This window comes from Nomascus leucogenys, chromosome 14 (genome assembly GCF_006542625.1).
Source record: "Nomascus leucogenys isolate Asia chromosome 14, Asia_NLE_v1, whole genome shotgun sequence".
NCBI lineage: Eukaryota > Metazoa > Chordata > Mammalia > Primates > Hylobatidae > Nomascus > Nomascus leucogenys.
In genome coordinates this window covers 9,495,853-9,518,613 of record NC_044394.1, presented here as the reverse complement: position 1 = coordinate 9,518,613, position 22,761 = coordinate 9,495,853, and the positions used below count along the sequence as shown (strand labels likewise).

Genomic DNA, 22,761 nt, shown 5'->3' with positions numbered 1-22,761 from the left:
GGAACTGCAGTCTAAGGGTTTCTAGCGTAATGTGAATTTTCTCAATGCATAATTTTCAATGTACAGATAATTTTGCTCGTTTGTAGGGAGAGGATCCAAACTTTTACCTGAGCCTCAAAAGGGTCCATGATGCAGAGAACCTGCTGAAGTAACCGATGCGCCCGAGTGACTCGGAAAGGGGGTGGTGCAGATATCCTGTAATAATTTGTCCCCGTGTGAAAAGTCTACCCCTATCCACTCCGCTCCACTCCGGGGCCGCTTGGAAGCGACGCTCTCCGTGGGGTGCAACCAGCTCTTCCTAAGTTTTCCTCCTGCCGCATTCCTCCCCTCCGGCGCGTCGGCGTGCGCTTACGTCATGACGCCGCACACGCAGCCCCGCCCCTGCAGAGATCGGCGCTGGGACGGAACCCGGGTTCCTCTCAAACCGGGTTTGCGACGCTTTGGCCTGGCTGGCCGTTGTTCTCCGTCCCACTTTTTATTCGGGCCTGCGTCCGCTGCCGCCGTCCCTCAGTTTGCCCCCGGAGGAGGCAGGGCGGCCCTGCGTTCTGCCGTGCGCCCGCGTGGCTGCCACCGCCCCTCCGAATCCTCCGGGGCCGCAGAGGGGTTCGCTACGGAGGGAGGCGGGGGCCTTCGGGAGGAGGAGGCGGAGGAGGCGGAGGAGGAGGAGGGAAGGAAGATGGCGGCCGTGGAACTAGAGTGGATCCCGGAGACTCTCTATAACACCGCCATCTCCGCTGTGGTGGACAACTACATCCGCTCCCGCCGAGACATCCGCTCCTTGCCCGAGAACATCCAGTTTGATGTTTACTACAAGGTATGCGCCGTGGGCCTGCTCTCTGCTCTCCTCCAGCAGCCCCGGGGCCGCACCCCCTTCCACGTCTGCGAACCCCTGCAGTTAACCCCTCACCCTTCGCAGCAGGCTTGCCTCTCGAAACGTCTGGTGCGGTGTCTGCATTGCCAGTGGAGAAGCACCGCGTCTCTCTGTGCCCTGTCTCTTAAGCTTTGGGGCCTTGAAATAATCTTCCTGAGGAGTCTTGCCCCCTGTTGGTGTTCGTTCCACACAGTGGCCCTCTTGGGTAGGCCTTTTGCGTGGACTTCCTCTATCGCGCACCTGTCCCACCTAGTCCTTTCCTTCTAGCCCGTATCTTCAGGATATTTTCCATCCTCTCCTTCCAATTAAGTGTCAGCATCAGCTGGACTTTTTTCCGTGCTCCTCCCACCACCCCTTCCTACTTTCTCATCTCGCCGCCTTCCTTCCCCGGGTGTTTTGGGGTTTTTGCTTCGTGTTTCTTCGTTTCTCCTTTCTTTTCTCAATTGCGAAGGAGTTAGGGATTATTGGAAATAATCTGTGTTTTATTTGCATATTCTTTAAAGCTTTGATTTTTTTGTGGGAGAGGAGGGGCTCTGTACTTGATTTAGGGATTTTGTGAAAATGGGAGTGCTGATCAACTGTTTGAAGAGGACAGGGAGAGATCTTTACTGAAAGAAAAAAATACTTTAGATTATGTTCCTGTGTTTGAAAGTTGCAATCTTGCAGCATTCTTAAATCACTCCCCCTCAAAAATCTGAACAGCAAGTCTCCCAAGCCACTCTCCAAGGAGTTTCAAGGGTAAGTGTCCTTAGATGTGGACTATTTTTGCAGTGTTTTCAGAGTGTGGAGAACTTTATGGACTCAGAGCCTGCCTTTTTCTCTCCCCCACATTTGAATGTGAACACTGGATTTATTATTCAGTCCTCCTTGTCTTGAATCCGCGTCGATAACTCCTAGTGTCCAGTAGCCACCCATGCAAAATGTGATTAGAAGTAGAATGTAATTTATTTTTTAGACCTTAAATACTTCCTCTTGATCTGTAAGTTGGCTGGAACAGTGTAAACTGATATTTTAACAGATGTTTATGTTCTTATGTATGTACGGTGTTTTATGGCAGTTTTATTGGGAAGATTGCCTGCTTTCTCCACCCCTAGAATTTTTTCTTTTTTTTCAGAGTTAGCAGTTGATGGGCTGCATTCTACTAAATCCAGCTGCTTTGCACCAATTCTAACAATTAAAGTGGGGTTCCCCCTTAAATATTTGGAGAAGATTCATTTAGGTCATGCGTATTATTATTTTGGATTTCGAGAAAAAGCTCCCTTTATTCCTAATCCCTTTGATACATTGATTTACTTTTGTGTATTCTAAGGAAATTTTGTTCACTTAAGATACATTCCTCCCCAGGAAGGACAAATTAGATTTGTCTTTCTCAGCCTGGGAAACTGCAGCTTTGTGTGTGCTCTCTGTCCATTTTATTAAATCATATGTAATCTTGTACCTCATATGTAATCTCTCAGAGGAAATCATTGGGAATGTAATCCAAGTGTATTTACTAGTTGAATTCGTTCAAAATGCTTGAATATCTTCTAGTAACTTTCACTTGTAATTGAAACTTTTCATTTGAAGATTATTAATATGAATAGATGGTGCTTTTGTCAGAATTTCTGTTTCACATAATTCACACAGTTTTAATATTGCTCCTTTTTGGTAAACTTTTACTTCTTAATAGTTGTATGCTTATTGGGAGTATGGCACTGTGCTAAGATGAGGGAAGTGTTAAACATGTGCCTGTAACTATGTTAAGTGCTTTTCAGTGTTATCTTGTTTAATCTTCAGAATTAAACTGTGAAGTGGAGTACAGTATAACCCTGCTTTATTGGTGAGAAAGTTAAGTAGTTTAATTAAGGTCTCAAACCTGATATTTAGTTCCTGAGTTCCTTGCTCTTTTCCTTAGATGTCTATCTTAAGATAGTAGGTTATTTTAATGAAAGATATTATAACACTAATTTTTTTATTAGCTTCTATAGGAGTGGAGTGAAAGTCAGTCCCTGGACTCTATTTTAGTCTTTAATGGAGATATAAGAAGAAATTATTCTTTTTATTAAAATTAAAAAAAAAATAGAGATGGGGTCTCGCTGTTTTGCCCAAGCTGGTCTTGAACTCCTGGGCTCAAGCTATCCTCCTGCCTCAGCCTACTGAGTAGCTGAGACTACAGGCATATGCCACCGCACCTGGCTTTTCTTCCTTTTAAACACTATTAGCATATACATATAAGAAACTTTTTTTGTGGAGACAGGATCTTGCTCTGTTGCCCAGGCTGGAGGGCGGTCGTGATCATAGCTCACTGCAACCTTGAACCCCTGGGCTTAAGCAATCTTTCCATCTCAGCCTCCTGAGCAGCTGGAACTACAGGTGCATGCCACCCATGCCTAGCTAATTTTTTTTTTTTAATTTTTAGTATAGATGAGGTCTTGATATATTGCCCAGGCTGGAAAAACTTTTTAAAGCAATATAAGTGCACACATAAATCTAAGATACCTCCCGCCCAGCTTGTGAAAATTTTAGGAAGCTTACTGTTTACAATTTCCAATTTTCTGCACTTTAAAGCCAAGGAGAATCTCGTAATTACAGCTCTCTTGCAGTCCAAATTACCATCAGTAGGCATAGTCATAGACAAAATTGTAGTATTTGTGGAATCATAAATTTCCCCATTCTGCTTGTTTGGTGTAGTACAGTATGACTGTGTTAATTTTTGTAATAGCTTCAGATAAAGGCACAATCGTAAAGCATTAGGAGATGGGGTTATGAAATGAGTGGAAGGTAAAGAAGTAGGAATGTTGACTGCTCCCTAAGCAGGGAAGGGAGAGCATAGAAAGGGTAAAATATGAAATGTTTTTTGTTTTCTTTTTTTAAAAAGAATGGAAGACATTAGAATATATTTGTTGGCTGAGTGGCGGAAACCGAGAGAGTGAGGTTGAGTATCCAAGTGTGGTGGGAAATAAGTTACGGAGCAAGGTCCCTCAGCAGGAACATGAGTTGATGAGTCTTGCCTGTTTTTGGTCTTTCCTCCTTCACCGTGCATAAATTAAGGTATTATCCTTATATTGGAGTTGGGGAAAGAACTCTTCTTCTAAGATCGGAACAAAAGAATTAAAGATGTAAAGGTGCAGGGCTCACACCCATAATTCCAACACTTTGGGAAGCTGAAGCAGGCGGATTGCATGAGCACAGGAGTTCGAGACCAGCCTGGGCAACATAGTGAGACCCCTTCTCTACAAAAAGTAGAAAAAATTATCCAGGCATGGTGGTGCATGCCTGTCATCCCAGCTACTCGGGAGGCTGAGGTGAGAGGATTGCTTGAGATCAGGAGGTCAGAGCCTGCAGTGAGCTGTGAATGTGCCACTGCACTCCAGCCTGGGCAACAGAGGGAGATCCTTTCTCAAAACAAAGCAAGTCGTTAATATAGGTAGGTTTGTAAGAATGATTGTCACGAATTAGGAGGTGAGTTCATTTGCTGAGGGTAAGTGATAGGAGTGGTAGCTTTTATATAGGAAGTCTAAACAGAAGTTGGGAATGTCTACTGAGGTGTATGAGAAGGGAAGATGACTAAAAATAAGTAAAAGAATAGACAGTTCAATAAAAATCAGAACCCTACACAATACAGACATGTGTTGCTTAATGACGGGGATATGTTCTGAGAAATGCATTGTTAGGCAATTTCATGCTTGTGGGAACATCAGAGAGTATATTTACACAAGCCTAGATGGTATAGTCTACTACACACCTAGGTTATATGGGATAGCCTATTGCTCTTAGGCTACAAACTCATATAGCATGTTACTTTACTGAGTACCGTAGGCAGTTGTAACACAATAGTGAGTGCTCGTGTATCTAAACCAGGGGCGTCCAATCTTTTGGCTTCCCTGAGCCACATTGGAAGAAGATAAATCGTCTTGGGCCACACATAAAATACACTAACGATAGCTGATAAGCTGAGGAAAAAAAAAATCTCATAATGTTTTAAGTTAACGAATTTCTTTCGGGTCTCATTCAAAGCTGTCCTGGGGGCCAGGTGCGATGGCTCATGCCTGTAATCCCAGCTCTTAGGGAGACAGAAATGGGAGGATAGCTTGAACTCAGGAGTTCGAGACCTGCCTGGGCAATAAAGCGAGACCCCATTCTTCACAAAAAGAAAAAAAAAGTGTAACTCAAAGCTGACCTGGGCCACATGCAGCCCGCTGGCTGTGCATTGGGCAAGCTTCATCTAAACATAGAAAAGGTACAGTATAAAAGATAAGAAATGGTACATCTGTATAGGGCACTTACCGTGAATGGAGCTTTTAGGACTGGAAGTTGCTCTGGTAAGTCAGTGAGTGAGTGGTGAGTGAATGTGAAAGCCTAAGACATCACTGTACACTACTGTAGATGTTATAAACAGTGTATACTTAGACTACTCTAAATTAATGTTAAAAAATAAAGTAATTGGACTACAATGTCACTAGGCAATAGGAACTTTTCAGCTCTATTATAATCTTCTGGGGCCACCTTTTTGTTTGCAGTTGGTTGTTGACTGAAACTTTATGTGGCATGTGATCGTAATGCTTGGATTCTGAAAGTTTTCTCTCCAAGGGCGTGCAACCATTTTGGTATAAAAGCGGGTAAGATGAAGTGAAAGAATTGTAAGGCAGATGGAGTGATATATGCCTGTAGTCCCATCCTAGCTACACAGGAATCTGAGGCAGGAAGATGGTTTGAGCCCAGAAGTTGGAGGTTGTAGTGTGCTAGCTGCGGTCGTGCCTGTGAATACTGCACTCCAGCCTGGGCAACACGATTATCTCTTAAAAGAAAATTCTAGAACTCTATACAGAGTGAAAGGAAATAGAGACAGGGCTGTGTTCTTATTCTAAAGAATGAAGTTTATGGCCAGGCGTGGTAGCTCACATCTGTAATCCCAACAGTTTGGGAGGCTGAGCCGGGAGGGTCTCTTGAGTCCAGGAGTTCAAGGCTGGCCTGGGCAATGTAGTGAGACTCCATCTCTTTAAAAAAATGAAGTTTATGATCTTTTTATTTTAACTATTGAAGGTCTATTTTGTGCTTTTTCCAAATACAAAGTGTGCCATAGAGTTAAACTTTGTCTGGGTGAAGTGTTTCAGCAATGTGTTCTATGTATTGTTTTCACAATCTTAATTTTTTTTTTTTTTTTTTTTAAACAGAGTCTTGTTCTGTTGCCTGGGCTGGAGTGCATAGGCACAATCTCGGCTCACTGCATCCTCTGCCTCCCAGGTTCAAGTGATTCTCCTGCCTCAGCCTCCCAAGTAGCTGGAATTACAGGCGCCTGCCACCACATCCAGCTAATTTTTGTATTTTTAGTAGAGATGGGGTTTTACCATGTTGGCCAGGCTGGTCTTGAACTCCTGACCGCAGGTGATCCGCCTGCCTGAGCCTCTCAAAGTGCTGGGATTACAGGAGTGAGCCACTGCGCCCAGCCTCCTTAATGATTTTTTTAAAAATTAAAGTATTATGCTGAAAAGAAAAAACAAAATAAAAATAAATACCATGCTGAAAACCATACTAATTAGGTTCTGATTTAGGATCAGAGTTAATTTTTTCTTTTTCTCTGTGTATTTCAGTTGTATAGCTACATACAGCCTGAACTAACATTCAGTTTTCTGAGAATTTAAAAAAATTCACTGATGGCCAGGCATGGTAGCTCATGTCTGTAATCTCAGCACTTTGGGGCCATGGTGGGAGGATTTTTTTTGAGTCCAGGAGTTTGAGACCAGCCTGGGCAACATAGTGAGATCCCATCTCTAGAACAAAGAAAGAATTAGCCATGTGTGGTGTTGCGTGCCTATAGTCTCAGCTACTCAGGAGGCTGAGGCAGGAGGATTGCTTGAGGGGAGGCTGAGGTTGCAGTGAGCTGTCATTGCATCACTGTACTCCAGCCTGGGTGACAGGGTGAGACCTTGTCTCAAAAAAGAAAAAAAATTAAATTTGGCTACTAAAATTATAAAAGTATCAGAATAAATTATTGGGTCAATATTCTGCAATGGGAAATGACCAAAATTTCTTCTTTAAAGAAATTGTTTTTCTTTCTTTTTTAAGAGACAAGGCCTCCCTCTGTCTCCCAGGCTGTAGTACAGTGGCATAATCATATCTCACTGCATCCTTGGACTCTTGGCCCCAAGTGATCCTCCTGCCTCATCGTCCCTTGTAGCTAGGACTACAGATGCATGCCACCACACCTGGTTAATTAAAAAAAAAATTTTCTCCTTCCTGTAGGAGATAACAACAAAAAAAACCTTAAAATTTTTTTTTTTTGTAGAGACCGACCGTATCTCACTGTGTTGCCCAAGCTGGTTTTGAACCTTAGCCTCAAGCAGTCTTCCCACCTCAGCCCTGCAAAGTGCTGGGATTACAGGTGTGAGTCACTGTGCCTAGCCTAAAAAAATATTTTTAAGGTAATGTACAAATTATGAAAATGTCAAACACTATAAAAATAAGTGGCCAGGAGCAGTGGCTCATGCGTGTAATCCCAGCACTTTGGGAGACCAAGGCGGGAGGATTGCTTGAGCCCAAGAGTTTGAGACCAGCCTGGGCAACATAGGGAGACACTGTCTTTACCAGAAAAAAAAAAAAAAAATTTATTCAGGCATGGTGGTGCATGCCTGTGGTCCCAGTTGCTTGGGAGGCTGAGGTGGAAGGATCATTTGAAGCTTGGCAAGTCGAGGCCACTCAGTGAGCTGTGATTGTGCCACTGCACACTAGCCTGGGCAACACAGTGAGAACTTGTCTCAAAGGGAAAAGAAAAAAAGTAATATAAAAATAATTTAAAAATCTATCTTTACCTCTTGTCTTATCTTGCCAACACTGTAATGCCATCTTGGCATGAAGAAGGCATTTCTAGGAATGAAACCAAAGCCCAGAAGGAAAAAAAAGAGATTGATGTGTTGGAATGCATTAAAAAGTAGAGCAGGGAGCAGTGTCTCACTCTTGTAATCTGAGAACTTTGGGAGGCCAAGGTGGGAGGATGGCTTGAGCCTAAGAGTTCTAGACCTACCTGGGCAACATAGGGAGACCCTGTCTCTACAAAAAAATTAAAAATTAGCCAGGCATCGTGGCACATGCCTGCGGTCCCAGCTACTCAGGAGGATCGCTTGGGCCTGGGAGATTCAAGGCTGCAGTGAGTGGTTATCATGACACTGCACTCTGAACCTCCAGAGTGAGACCCTCTCTCTCTCTCTCTCTCTCTCACACCACCACACACACACACACACACACACACACACACACACACAAAAAGCTGGGCATGATAGCTCATGCCTATAATCCCAGCACTTTGAGAGGCCAAGGCAGGCAGATTGCTTAAGCCTAAGAGTTCAAGACTAGCCTGGGTAACATGGCAAAATGGTGTCTCTACCAAAAACAATAAAAAATTAGCTAGGCATGGTGACATACACCTGTAGTGCCAGTTACTTGGGAGAATTGCTTGAGCCCAGGATGCGGAGGTTGCAGTGAGCCAAGATCATGCTACTGCACTGAGAATGAGACTGTCTCAAAAAAAAAAAAAAAAAAAAAGGAAATTGTAAGCACACTTTAAAAAAACACTATGCAGATGACAGCATTTGACAGATGAAGGGCATGTTTTCTAATACAGAAAGATCTAATGCTAATCAGTTTGAAAAAGGCAGCTAAGGCAACTAATTCATGTCCCAAAAACCAGCTTACAGAAGAGGAAATATGAATGGCCAATGAACATTAAAAGATACTCAACCGAAATACAAATTCAAATGCAAGATGAAGCCAGATGCAAGGTAATCATGATGATGAAGAAAGAAAATCTGGAGGAATTCAACTTGTTACCTGGCTATAACAATTAAGGTAATATGATATTGGCACATGGATTGACAAACAGACCAATGGATCGAAATGGACAGTCCGGAAACAGACTGACACATATACTATCACTTGTATTATGATAAAAGTGACACAGCACTATGATAGGGAAAGTCAAAGTAATGGTATTGGTTAATTAATTTCTGTATCAGGGAAGAAAGTATCTTGACTTTACCTCACACCACACACAAAAGTCATTTCCAGATAAATTGCTGACCTAAATATGAAAAAAGTTTTTTAGAAAAGAATTTTCTTTATGTCAGCAAAGATTAATTTGGATCTCAAAGTGGTTAAATATAAAGGAAGTGTGATAAATTGGTGCTATATTAAGATCAAGAACATCTCATCAAAAGATATCATTAAGCAAGTGAAGAGTCAAGCCACAGAGTGGGAGAAGATATTTGCAGTACCTGTATCTGACAAAGGACTCATTGTACACCTAAAGAACTGTACGTTAATAGCAGAGAAAAGGCCGAGCATGGTGGCTCACGCCTGTAATCCCAGCACTTTGGGAGGCCAAGGCAGGTGGATCACCTGAGGTCAGGAGTTCAAGACCAGCCTGGCCAACATGGTGAAACCCCATCTCCACTAAAAATAAAAAAATTAGCCAGGCATGGTGACAGGCACTTGTAATCCCAGCTATTTGGGAGTCTGAGGCAGGAGAATTGCTTGAACCCAGGAAACGGAGGCTGCAGCGAGCTGAGATTGCGCCATTGCACTCCAGACTGGGCGACACAGTGAGAAAAATACTCAGTTTTTTTTTCGTTTGTTTGTTTTTTGAAGAGAATTTGAATAGGCATCCCAAAAGAGAATTTTCAAAAGGCCAAACATTTAGAAAGAAACTCAACCTTATTTTGTCTTCAGAGAAGTACTGTTTTACTGTATACCCATCACAGTGACTCAGTGAAAATGTTAGCAAGGATATGGAGAAATAAAAAACTCTTCATACATTGTTAATGGGAATATAAGTTGATATGCCGTTTTGGAAAAGTAGCATTATCTACTAAAACTGATCATAATAAACATACCCTGTAATCCAGTAATGCTACTTCAAGATATATACACTTGTGAATGTTCATAGCACTGCTATTCATAATAGCCCAAAGGTGGAAACTGTCCAAATACCCATCAATAGAAGAATATTAATAAGTAGTGGGATAGTCATGTAGTAGAATATTACACAATGAAAATGAATGAACAGCAGCTACTTGAAATAATATGAATGAATTTTGCAAATGATAATTAGTGAAATAAACCAGTCACAGGAATATATACCAGAGGTTCCTAAACTTTCTCCCTTTATAACCCTTGGTTCATGGCAACCCCAGGCCAAAAGAAATACCTGACAGTTCTGTTTATTAAGTAGTTAGATCCAAAAAAACTTCGTATTATTTATGTCCTAACAACTTAAGATCTGTTTTTTAAAATGCACAAAAATTGAAAGAAAAAAACTTTCATTCTTAGACAACCACATTAACTGATGGGATGTTTGTTTGTTGGGCACTGTACAGCATCTCAAACCTTGGAATCAGATTGGATACCACCACTCTCATCTTTTTTTTTTTTTTTTTTTTTTTTTTTTTTTTTTTTTTGAGAGGGAGTCTCACTCTTTTGCCGAGGCAGGAGTGCAGTGGCATGATCTCTGCTCACTGCAACCTCTGCCTTCTGGGTTCAAGCAGTGCTGCCTCAGCCTCCCCAGTAGCTGGGATTACAGGTGTGCACCACCACACCTGGGTAATTTTTTATATTTTTGGTAGAGACGGGTTTTCACCATGTTGGCCAGGCTGGTCTCCAACACCTGACCTCAAGTGATCTGCCTGTCTCGGCCTCCCAGAGTGTTGGGATTACAGGCGTGAGCCACCGCGCCCAGCTTCATCTGATGTTCCATATTGACTTTTGCATATTACTCTTTTTATCACAGCAACCACTGAAAACACAGCTTCATAAAGATGTCATTGAAAGCAATGTAGTATACCAGTCTAGTAGTTGGTATAGTGCATTGCAGATGTTGAATGTTGTTTCTCTCAAATTAAGAATATCTTGCAGTGCCTCAGGGCACCTTGGTGCACAGTTTGGAAACTGGATGTATAATATATGATCCCATTTATATGAAGTTCAAAACAGGCAAAATTTAGTTGTTGGAAGTTGGGAGACGCTATTCTTGGACAGGAGTGGCGAGGCAGGGAGAGATGTGAGGGGAGGCTTCTGAGATTCTGGTTATACTTTTTTTATTATCTGAATGCTGGTTACAAGTGAAAAATTTATCAAGCTTCACATTTAAAATATGAGTTGTTCGCTCTTCTGTATGCGTGTTATACTTTGATTTAAAAATGTTAAAATGGGCTGGGCGTGGTGGCTCATGCCTGTAATCCCAGCACTTTGGAAGGCCAGGGTGGGTGGATGGCTTGAGTTCAGGAGTTCGAGACCAGGCTTGCCAACATGGTGAAACCCCGGGTCTACTAAAAGTACAAAAATTAGCCAGGCATGGTGGCTGGTGCCTGTAATCCCAGCTACTTGAAAGGCTGAGGCAGGAGATCTGCTTGAACCTGGGAGATGGAGGTTGCAGTGAGCCAAGATCGCGCCACTGCACTCCATCCTGGGTGACAGGGTGAGACTCTGTCTCAAAAAAAAAAAAAAAATTAAAATAGGCCAGGCGCAGTAGTTCATGCCTGTAATCCCAGCACTTTGGGAGGCCGAGGTGGGTGGATTACTTGAGGTCAGGAATTCGACACCAGCCTGGACAACATAGTGAAACCCCATCTCTACTAAACATACAAAAATTAGCTGGGCATGGTGGCGGGTACCTGTAATCCCAGCTACTTGGGAGGCTAAGGCAGAAGAATCACTTGAACCTGGGAGGTGGCAGTTGCAATGAGCTGAGATTGCACTGCTGCACCCCAGCCTAGGCGACAGAGTGAGACCCTGTCTCAAATAAAAAATTAAAAAAAAAAAAGTTTTAAAATGACATCAGCCTTCACCTATCAGATCGTCATGCTTTAAAAATTCAAATCACTCATACCTTTTAACCAACAATACAATTTAAGGAATTTTTCCTGCAGGAATACTTGTTGAATGTGTGGAAAATCCTATTAGAGGATATTCAGTGTTTGTTCATAAACACCGTTGTTTATGATGGCAAAAATTGAAAACAACCATATGCTAATCAGGAATGGAATATCATAGTGCATTTATAAAGAACGAGTATTCTATATGTACTGGAGTAGAGATGCCAGAACATAGAGCAAGTAGGGAGAATAAAAAGTTTGTTACAAAGTAGTGTGAATAGAATCATCTTATGTGTGTGTTTTGTTTTTGGTTTTTTTGGTAGAAACGGGATCTGGCTCTGTTGCCCAGGCTGGTCTTGAGTTCCTGGCGTTAGGCGGTCTTCCTGCCTTGGCTTCCTAAAGTGCTGGCATTATAGGTATGAGCCACCTTGCCTAGCCTCCACTGTGGGTTTTTTTTTTGTTTGTTTTGAGACAGGGTCTTGCTCTGTTACCCAGGCTGGAATGCAGTGGTGCAATCACCACTTACTACGACCTCTACCTCCTAGGCCCAAGTGATCCTCCCTAGTAGCTGGGACTTACAGGTGTGTACTGCATGCTCAGCTACTTTTTGTATTTTTTGTAGAGATAAGGTTTTGCCGTGTTGTTCAGGCTGGTGTTGAACTCCTGGGTTCAAGTGATCTTCCTGCCACAGCCTTCCAAAGTGTTGGGATTATAATGGTGTGAGCCACCATGCCTGGCTGTGTGTGTGTGTGTTTTTTTTTTTAATGTGGGGAAAATATGTATATTTATGTGTTTGCATTGAAAGAAGAATATAGGGGAACACAACAAAATTTTAATGGTGTTTACTCAAGGGGTAGGATTGCAGTTGCTTTTTACTTTGTACATATATGCTCTATTTTTTTTTTTTTTTTTTTTTTCTGAGACGGAGTTTCACTCTTCTTGCCCAAGCTGGAGTGCAGTGGCATCTGCAACCTCTGCTTCCCAGGTTCAAGCGATTCTCCCACCTCAGCCTCCCGAGTAGCTGGGATTACAGGCGCCTCCTACCATGCCCGGCTAATTTTTTGTATTTTTAGTAGAAATGGGGTTTCACCATGTTAGCCAGGCTGGTCTCGAACTCCTGACCTCAGCTGATCCTCCCGCTTCGGCCTCTCAAAGTGCTGGGATTACAGATGTGAGCCACCGCACCCGCCCTCAAAATAAAAATGTAGAAAACATTGATTTTGGTGGATCTATCTTGACAACCATATTTCTCCATGAGAAGCTTCAGCTGTTCCTCCTTCTTTGTGTCCGTCTTCTGAAATGCCCTGTTGGCATTATAGTACAAAACTACAAGTTATCTGTCACAAAAATTGAATCCCGATAGGTGATCACAAGCATTCTTGGCAACAAAAATGTCTTCATAGACCACATAAGCCGTTCCTCTAGTTTCAGGTGTGTTCTCCACTCTGATTTGATGAATAGTTCCATATTTCCCAAATATACATTGATGCAGCTGTGATTGTGTATGGCAAATTTCTTATATATAATATCTGATTTACTTCAGGTGGAAGTTGAATGCTTGCCCTCTTGGCCGCTTGCATTGCTGTCTTGGCAGGCTGATGAGGTTACTGTAGCAAAAACTGAAATTCTTCTGGACACCTTCCGAGCTCGCTGGGCTTTAGGCGCTGCACGGCGTCAGGGGCAGGATGTCAACACCCAAGCCCAGCTAATTTTTGTATTTTTAGTAGAGACGGGGTTTCACCATGTTGGCCAGATGGTCTCGATCTCCTAACCTCATGATCCACCCACCTCGGCCTCCCAAAGTCCTGGGATTACAGGCGTGAGCCACCGCGCCCAGCAGAAAGTGTTTTCTTATAGCTATACTGCCCTCTCCTTCTGTCTCATGGAAACACTTCTGATTTTCACCACATATTGATAGTGAAGCTTCAAGAAGAGAAGCTGAGAAACTTATCCCAAATATAGAGATTGCTGGTATATATTGTGTTATGTATGACTGGTTATTGCTGGCTAGGCCTTACATCTAACTAGATTTTTGTTTTGAACTTCCATTTGTGCTGTGGTAACATCTCCTACCACTAACAAAATCATACTATCTTGAAAATTATGCCATTGACCTATAAAGTGAGGTATAGAGTTGGAGCATCTGGGTAAATACACATAAGTTCATTCTTTTAACCATTGGGGGGAAAAAACTCTTAATTTCTTGTTTCATTGATGATTGACCTAGTGACACCACCATCATAAATGGACAGCATATGTAAGTTTTAGTAAAGGGTTGCCCTTTTATTTGAATATTATCTGAAATGACACTTTAATGAAGCAACAGATAAAGGACATTAAATGTAAGGTATAAAGTACAAAGAAAAGGAATATCAGTATTCTAATATAATTTTTTTCAGAGTACATTTCAGATGATTTTTTTTCCCCCAGAAACAGGATCTCACTTTGTCGCCCAGGCTCTGGTGTAGTGGAGCAATTATGGCTCACTGCAGCCTCAACCTCCCAGGCTCAGGCAAACCTCCCACCTCAGCCTCCCAAGTACCTGGGGCACATGCCACCATGCTTGGCTAATTTTTTTATTTTTTGTAGCGATGGGGGTCTCCCTACGTTGTCCAGGCTGGCCTTAAACTCCTGGGCTCAAGCAGTCCTCCCACCTTGGCCTCCCAGAGTGCTGGGATTACAGGTGTGACCCACCACGCCCAACATCAGATGAGTTTTTTACTTTTTAAAATTATTTGTTTTGAGACAGGATTTTGCTGTGTTGTCCAGGCTGGAGTGCAGTGGTATAATCATGACTCACTGCAGCCTCGACCTTCAGGGCTCAAGTGATCCTTCCACCTCAGCCACCCAAGTAGTTGGGACTACAGGTATGTACTACCACGTCTGGCTAATTTTTTATTTTTTGTGGAGATGAGGGTCTCACTACATTGCCCAGGCTGGTCTCAAACTCCTGGTCTCAAGCAATCCTCTCATCTCGGCTTGCCAAATTGCTGGGATTACAGGTGTGAACCACTGTGCCAGCCTTCAGATGAGTTTTGAGATCAGAGGATAATGATAAATGAATCATGTAAATGATGATAACTCATGTGTGTCAAATGAAACATATTCTTTTATGTTAGAGGTAAAGGATACATTTACAAGACTTTCTTTTTTAAAAAATTAAATACATACAAAAATGGAATAGAATAATGGATTCCTATGTCTATCACCTAGCTTTAACAGTTACCGATTCTTGGCCAGTCTTGTTACTGAATCTGTTCTCCCATTCATTTTCCCCTTCCATGTGATATTTGGAAGCAAATCTAGACATCAGATGATTTCTTTTTTGTTGTTGTTTTTTGTGTTTTTTAAGACAGAGTTTCACTGTTGTTGCCCAGGCTGGAGTGCAATGGTCCAATCTTGGCTCACCACAACCTCTGCCTCCTGGGTTCAAGCAATTCTTCTGCCTCAGCCCCCCGGGTAGCTGGGATTACAGGCATGCGCCACCATGCTCAGCTAATTTTGTATTTTTAGTAGAGATGGGGTTTCTCTGTGTTAGTCAGGCTGGTCTCAAACTCCCAACCTCAGGTGATCCACCTGCCTAGGCCTCCTAAAGTGCTGGGATTACAGGCGTGAGCCACCACGCCTGGCCAGGTCATTTCATCTAGAAATGTTTTAGTAACTACCTTACTATTATAACACCTGAGGAAAATGAATGGTAATTCCTTAATGTTCTTAAATGTACAGTCACTGTTCAAATTTTCAGTTATTTCAAACGTGTATTTTTTTTTTTTTTTTTTTTTGAGACGGAGTCTCGCTCTGTCGCCCAGGTTGGAGTGCAGTGGCGCAATCTCGGCTCACTACAACCTCCGCCTCCCAGGTTCAAGCAATTCTCCTGCCTTAGCCTCCTGGTAGCCGGGACTACAGGCACGCACCACCATGCCTGGCCAATTTTTGTATTTTTAGTAAAGACAGGGTTTCACCGTGCTGGCCAAGTTCGTCTTGAACTCCTGACCTTGTGATCCACCTGCCTCAGCCTCCCAAAGTGCTGGGATTACAGCCATGAGCCACCATGCCTGGCCTCAAATGTGTATATTTTTATAGTTTGCTTGTTTGGATCAGGATGCAGGTAAGTTCCACATGTTAGCATTTTCTCAATACACCTCTTGAGTCTCTCTTGATCTATAGTTTACCTTTCCTTCTGTTTTATTTTCTTTGCAATTTACTTGTTAAGAAACAGATTCATTTGTCCTGTAGACTTTAAAGAGTTTCCTGAAGTCTAGATTTTGCTGATCAGTATATACAGCATTTTCATCTCCCCTCAGAAACACTTCGATGTTTTTGCATTTGTCTGTCTGGGGACTTCATGGGTTTCACTGGTTTCAGGCCAGTTTTTAATGCCAGATTCTGAGTTTGGGGTCTGTAAATCATCTAGGTAGTATCAATTTGGACTAGGTACCCATGTGTGTCCTGGGCTGGAGGTTTCAGTTTTTCATAGGAGACTTGCTAGGGCTAGAGGAGATATTCTAGACTTCTTTAGGCAGGTAGTTAGACTTCTTTAGGCAGGTAATTAATCTCCACGTCTCTTTGCTTACAGGATATGCTGCCTCAGCTCCTTTCTGGTCTTTGATACTCTAGCTTGAAAGTATTCAGAGGTATAAACTACTCTGTTTTCCTTCTTTCCTAGCTGCTTTCAAGTTTGTGTTTTCTTAATTTTTGGCAACTGTGGAGTTTCTATGCTTGGTTTCAATTTAGCTATTTATCCAAAAGTTATTTTGTGATTTTTTTTTTAATATATATCCAGCCTTTCTGTGTCCGAAAAAGGGTCAAAAGGTTAGCATCTTTGTCAGTGCTATGTGCCATATTGCTAGAAGTGTTACTAGGAATTCCTCTGCATCTGAAGTTGTTGGAGTGGATATTTTATCTGTATTCTTAAAGCAGTTTGCCTGCCTTCATCATATAATCTGTGAACATTGTTTTTCTGTTCTGAAAGATTCTAAATTTTTTGAAATCAGAGAACAGTTCTACCAAAAAATACACAAATTAGCCAGGCATTGGTGGCTCGCACCTGTAGTCCCAGCTACTCCGGAGGCTGAGGCTGGAGAATCGCTTGAGCCCAGGAAGCAGAGGCTGCAGTGAGCTGGGATTGCACCACTGCACTCCAGCCTGGGTGACAGAGTGAGACCCTGTCTCAAAAAAAAGAAAAAAACAACTTGGCTGGGTGTAGCAGGGTGTGTCTTTAGTTGTAGCTACTTGGGAGGTTGAGGTAGGAGAATCTCTTGAGCCCAGGAGTTGGAGGCTGCAGTGAGCTATGATCACGCCACTGCACTCCAGCCAAGGTGACAGTGAGACCCTGATTCAAAAAAATGAAAATGAAAGGTGCTTATAGTCTGATTGGAGAGGCAGTAGTCAACTGTGTGAAACTGAGGTTTTTCCCAAAGTATCAAATTTACCAACCGGATTAATCTGGACAATTTCAGTAAATAAGGATGTAATATAATAACAATACTAAATAATTGATTCCCTAATTATAAACTCCAGAGTAGAGACTGTGTCTTGAATTTTTTTGTGTCTTCTGAGGTTCTGAGTTCCATCCAAAGTAAGTAAGTACCAATTTGGGTTATTCATTTAGAAAATATTTAATGGGGCCAGGCATGGTGGCTCATGCTTGTAATCCCAGCACTTTGGGAGGCTGAGGTGGGCAGCTCACTTGAGGTCAGGAGTTCTAGACCAGCCTAGCCAACATGGCAAAATCCCATCTCTACTAAAAGTATAAAAATTAGCCAGGTGTGGTGGTACACGCCTGTAATCCCAGCTATTCAGGAGATTGAGGCACGAGAACCACTTGAACCCAGGACGCGGAGGTTGAAGTGAGCCAAGATTTTGCCACTGCACTCTAGCCTGGGTGACGGAATGAGACTCTGTCTCAAAAAAAAGAAAAAAGAAAAATATTTAATGGGGCAAGGGTTGAAAAACTACTTACTGGGTACTGTTTCGCTACTTGGGTGTGGGTTCAGTTGAAGCCCACACCCCAGCATTATGCAATATAACTCTGTAACAAGCCTGCACATGTACCCCTGAATCTAAAATTTTTGAAAAGAGAGGAAAGAAATTTTTTTTTTTTTTTTTTTTTTTTTTTGAGATGGAGTCTCACTCTGTCGCCAGGTTGGAGTGCAGTGGTGTGATTTCAGCTCACTGCAACCTCTGCCTCCCAGGTTCAAGAGATTCTCCTGCCTCAGCTTCCCGAGTAGCTGGGACTACAGGCACCCGCCGTCACGCCCAGCTAATTTTTGTATTTTTAGTAGAAACGGGGTTTCACCATGTTGGCCAGGATGGTCTCGATCTCGACCTCGTGATCTGCTCGCCTCGGCCTCCCAAAGTGCTGGGATTACAGGCGCGAGTCACTGCGCCCAGCTGAAAATATTTTTTTTTTTTTAAATATTGAATGTATATCTTGTACTAGGCACTGTGCTAGATATTGGGAATATAATGGTGACTGTAGTCACCTCATAGAATGTAGAGTGTAATGGAATAATATATTTAACAAATCACTGTTTAAGTGAATGCATGCATGTCTTAATGCTACTGTGGAGGTAAAAAAACAGTGTGTCATGAGAAAGTTTAACAGGACACAATTTAGATTGCCGAGTCAGGGGAAGAGCTCTGTGAGGAAGTGACATAGTGTAGTTGAGAGGATTTGGATGGGTTATAAACTAACCAGGCAAAGAATTATGTTACCAGTGTTTCATGTAAAGGTAGTAGCATATGTGTGCAAAAGTTATGAGCCAAAAGAAAGCTAAGGTAGCAGGAGTGTAGGAGACAGGGAGAAACAGTAGTAAACGATGAAGTCAGAAATGTAGGCAGGCGTCAAGGCCAGGGGCAGTGGCCCAGGCCTGTAATCCCAGCACTTTGGGAGGCCTAGATGGGAGTATCTCTTGAGCCCAAGAGTTTGTAGACCAGGCTAGGCAACATAGTGTGACCCCATCTCTACAAAAAAATGGAAAAATTAGCCAGGCATGGTTGTGCATACCTGTAGTACCAGCTCTATCTGGGGCTGAGGTGGGTGGATTGCTTGAGCCCAGGAAGGAGATTGAGGCTCCATTGAGTCATGATCATGCCACTGCCCTCCAGCTTGTGAGACAGAGGCCAGACTGTCTCCCAGAGAAAAAAAAAAAAAAAAAAAAGACCAGGCATGGTGGCTCACACCTGTAATCCCAGCACTTTGGGAGGCTGAGGCAGGTGGATCACCTAGGTCAGGAGTTTGAGAACAGCCTGGCCAACATGGTGAAACCCCATCTCTACTAAAAATACAGAAATTAGCTGGGCATGGTGGCGGGCACCTGTAATCCCAGCTACTCGAGAGACTGAGGCATGAGAATTGCTTGAACCCGGGAGGCAGAGGTAGTGAGCTCAAGTGGCACCACTACACTCCAGCCTGGGTGACAAGAGTGAAACTCCATCTCAAAAAAAAAAAAAAAAAAAAAAAAAAAAAACACAAGGGTCAGGTGGCTTTTAGGATCTCAGAGGTAACATTAAAGATTTTGGATTATGGGCCGGGCACGGTGGCTCACACCTGTAATCCCAGCACTTTGGGAGGCCGGCGGATCACAAGGTCAGGAGATCAAAACTATCCTGGCTAACATGGTGAAACCCCGTCTCTACGAAAAATACAAAAAATTAGCCGGGCATGGTGGCAGGCGCCTATAGTCCTAGCTACTCGGGAGGCTGAGGCAGGAGAATGGCGTGAACCCAGGAGGCGGAGCTTGCAGTGAGCCGAGATCGTGCCACTGCACTCCAACCTGGGCGACAGAGCGAGACTCCATCTCAAAAAAAAAAAAAAAGATTTGGATTATGTTCTACATTGGGGGTGCCATTTAAATAAAGGTTTTAAACAAGAGAATGGCATGATATGAGTTACTTTTTTACAAGATTATTCTGGTTACTGTGTGGACAGTAATTTTGAGGGAGACAAGAGTGGTAATAGAGAGACTAATTCTATCAAACCTTTACAGTAATCTAGGTGAAATATTTGAGATATAAATCCTATACCATATATATAAACGTTGTATTATTTCAGATTTTTATATGGATGCATATATAATGTAGATATACAATTTAGAAGCAAAAGTGGAATTTTATTACACTTTTCAGGAACTTGTTCACTTCATATAACATAGTCATTTTTCCTTGATAACAACCCCTTTTCATTTCTGAAGTTTTTTAAAGACTCTCTGAGAAAGTTCCAAACATGAATGAGATGCACAGGTTTCATTGGTATATGTGAGTGTGTGCATGCAATTATGTGCCTTCAGTTTTTCTTAGAAAATGGTGTTTTTTGGTTGGTTGGTTGGTTTTGAGACAGAGTCTCAGTGTCACCCAGGCTGGAGTGCAGTGCACAATATCAGCTCATTGCAACCTCCACCTCCTGACTTTGAGCAATTCTTGTGCCTCAGCTTCCCAAGTAGCTGGGACACATAACCATGCCGGGGCTAATTTTTATATTTTTGGTATAGTCAAGGTTTCGCCATGTTGGCCAGGCTGATCTTGAATTTTACCTGTGATGTAATGCTTAGGAAAGCAATGTTAGCAGGTAGCTTTTAATACTGCTATGATATAATTTTTTTTACCATTTAAAACTTTGATAAATCTGGAATTCATGTTTGTTACATTTTATCAGGTAGGCATCTTTGTTTACCCATTTTTATGCACTCTTTATTAAGTAATTTTTTTCTTTCCTCAGTGATCTTAAAATGCTTCTTTTGTCATACGTTGATTTTTATATACACTAAGGTCTGTTTTTGAACTTTGCATTTTATTCTGTTGGTTGGTCTATCTTCATAACTGTATAATACTGTTTTAATTGTATTTTATTATCTGTTTTTATATCTGGTGGGAGGTAATTTGCCTACATCTAGAAATAAGCTTGTTTTCCCTTTCTTTAAGGTACCAACAGCTAAAAGTAGTTGATATAGCCCTTTAATAGCTTCATTATGCTACGGGTACATAATATAAACACTGTAATGAACTAAAATAAGTTTTAAAAATCTTATATGAGAATCATTACCGGAATAAAAAGCATCAGTTTCCTCTCTTCTAAGCTCTGTTTCATAAGATGTATGAATCTATGAGGGGAGTAACCTTTAAATCTATCATTTCTATAAAAATATATTAAATTGTCCATTTAATGCTTTTAAAAATTTCCTTTTATATTATCTTCAAGAGGCAATATAGGTTAAGTTGTTAAGAACATGAATGTAGGGACAGACTGCCTGGGTCAGATTCGTGCTTTGCCCATCCTAATTGTGTGATTTTGAGAAGGTTATTTAACTGTATATGACTCAGTTTCCTCATCTGTAAAAGGATAAAATGAATAATTTATGAAAAGCACTGAGAACAGTGCCTGACACATAAAAGATCTCTGTATGATTAGAAGTTATTTTTATTCTGGATTGGTATCCAAAAACCCCTTTAATTCATAAGATGTATTAATTTCAGGCCGGGCATGGTGGCAGACACCTATAATCCCAGCACATTGGGAGGCTGAGGCAGGCAGATCACCTGAGGTCAGGAGTTCAAGACCAGCCTGGCCAACATGGTGAAACCCCATCTCTACTAAAAATACAAAAATAAGCTGGGCGTGGTGGCGGGCGCCTGTAATCCCAGCTACTCCAGAGGCTGAAGCAAGGGAATCACTTGAACCTGAGAGGTGGAGTTTGCAGTGAGTCAAGGTCACGCCACCATACTCTAGCCTGGGCAACAAGAGCAAAACTCTGCCTCAAAAAAAAAAAAAAAAAAAAATTACTTTGCATTTTTTAGATAAACTTGGTAAGGATGAGTTGAAACGAATTACCCTTTCCCAACAATTTAAATGTGAGTGCATTTTAACTAGAGAAACTCATGCCTGTAATCCCAGCACTTTGGAAGGCTGAGGCGGGCGGATCATGAGGTCGAGAAATCCAGACCATCCTGGCTAACATGGTGAAACCTTGTTGCCACTAAAAATACAAAAATTACCTGGGCTTGGTGGCCCGCGCCTGTAGTCCAGGCTATTTGGGAGGCTGAGGCAGGAGAATCACTTGAACCCGGGAGGTGGAGGTTACATTGAGCTGAGATCATGCCACTGCACTCCAGCCTGGCAACAGAGTGAGAGACTCTGTCCCAAAAAAAAAAAAAAGAAAAAATTTAAACGGCCAAATATAGACTCTCATTTAGTAGGATACACCAGTTTCAGTCATTAAAGGAATACAGTGAGTTGTAAGATAACATAAAATTTTGTTTTTAGGCAGAGTAGTTGTGTAACTTGTTTTTGTTTATTCTTTTTTTGTTTTTTTTTGAGACAGAGTTTTGCTCCGTCACCCAGGCTGGAGTGCAGTGGCGCGATCTTGGCTCCTTGCAACCTCTGTCTTACGAGTTCAAGCGATTCTCTCCCAGCCTCCCGAGTAGCTGGGATTACAGGTGCCTGCCACCATGGGCCTGTTTAATTTTTATATTTTTAGTAGAGACAGGATTTCTCCATGTTGGCCAGTCTGGTCTCGAACTGTTGACCTCAGCTGATCCACCCCCCTTGGCCTCCCAAAGTGCTGTGATTACAGGCGTGAGCCACCATGCCCAGCCTGTTTATTCTGTTTTTAAAAAGAAATTCTAAGCCTTAAGTTTGATAATGAAGAGTCAGTCATTTTGGTAAGAAGCTAAGATTGTTGTCTTAGTGTTTTTGGAGTGTGTGTTTGTATTTATTTTGATAACTGTTCTGTCGCAAATCAGAAATTTATCACCTTAAGCCCATGTTATAAGAATGTGGTCGTAAGTTCTCAGCTTTATTTTCCCTGAGTTATTCTGTTTTGGTTGTCAAGTAAATAAGACAGCAGTTAATAGGAGTGAATTTTACAGCATGCATTCCCAGAAGCTCTTACTTTTCTATAGCAGAAAACAGAGTCCTCTATAAGGATAGCAAATATAGGCTGAACGCAGTGGCTCACACCTGTAACCCCAGCACTCAGAGAGGCTGAGGCAGGAAGATCACTTGAGCCCAGGAGTTTGAGACCGAGTGCTGCATTGAGCTATAATTGTGCC

At 42.2% G+C, this 22,761-nt stretch overlaps 1 protein-coding gene and 1 pseudogene across 2 annotated transcripts in view; one reads left to right on the top strand and one right to left on the bottom strand.

Annotated features, from left to right (window-relative positions):
* Nucleotides 1–369: 369 nt before the first annotated feature.
* The window catches only part of APPBP2 (amyloid beta precursor protein binding protein 2), an 81,694-nt gene continuing 59,302 nt past the window's right edge, over nt 370–22,761 (top strand). Inside the window, exon 1 of one of the 2 annotated variants that reach the window (XM_003278467.3) lies at nt 370–814. In XM_003278467.3, coding sequence (XP_003278515.1) covers nt 677–814 — 138 coding nt within the window. In that variant the 5' untranslated portion in view covers nt 370–676. The remainder of the gene's footprint in view (nt 815–22,761) is intronic. The other variant, XM_030828144.1, reaches the window with a different exon arrangement.
* On the bottom strand, nt 3,601–13,334 carry LOC105739052 (annotated as a pseudogene).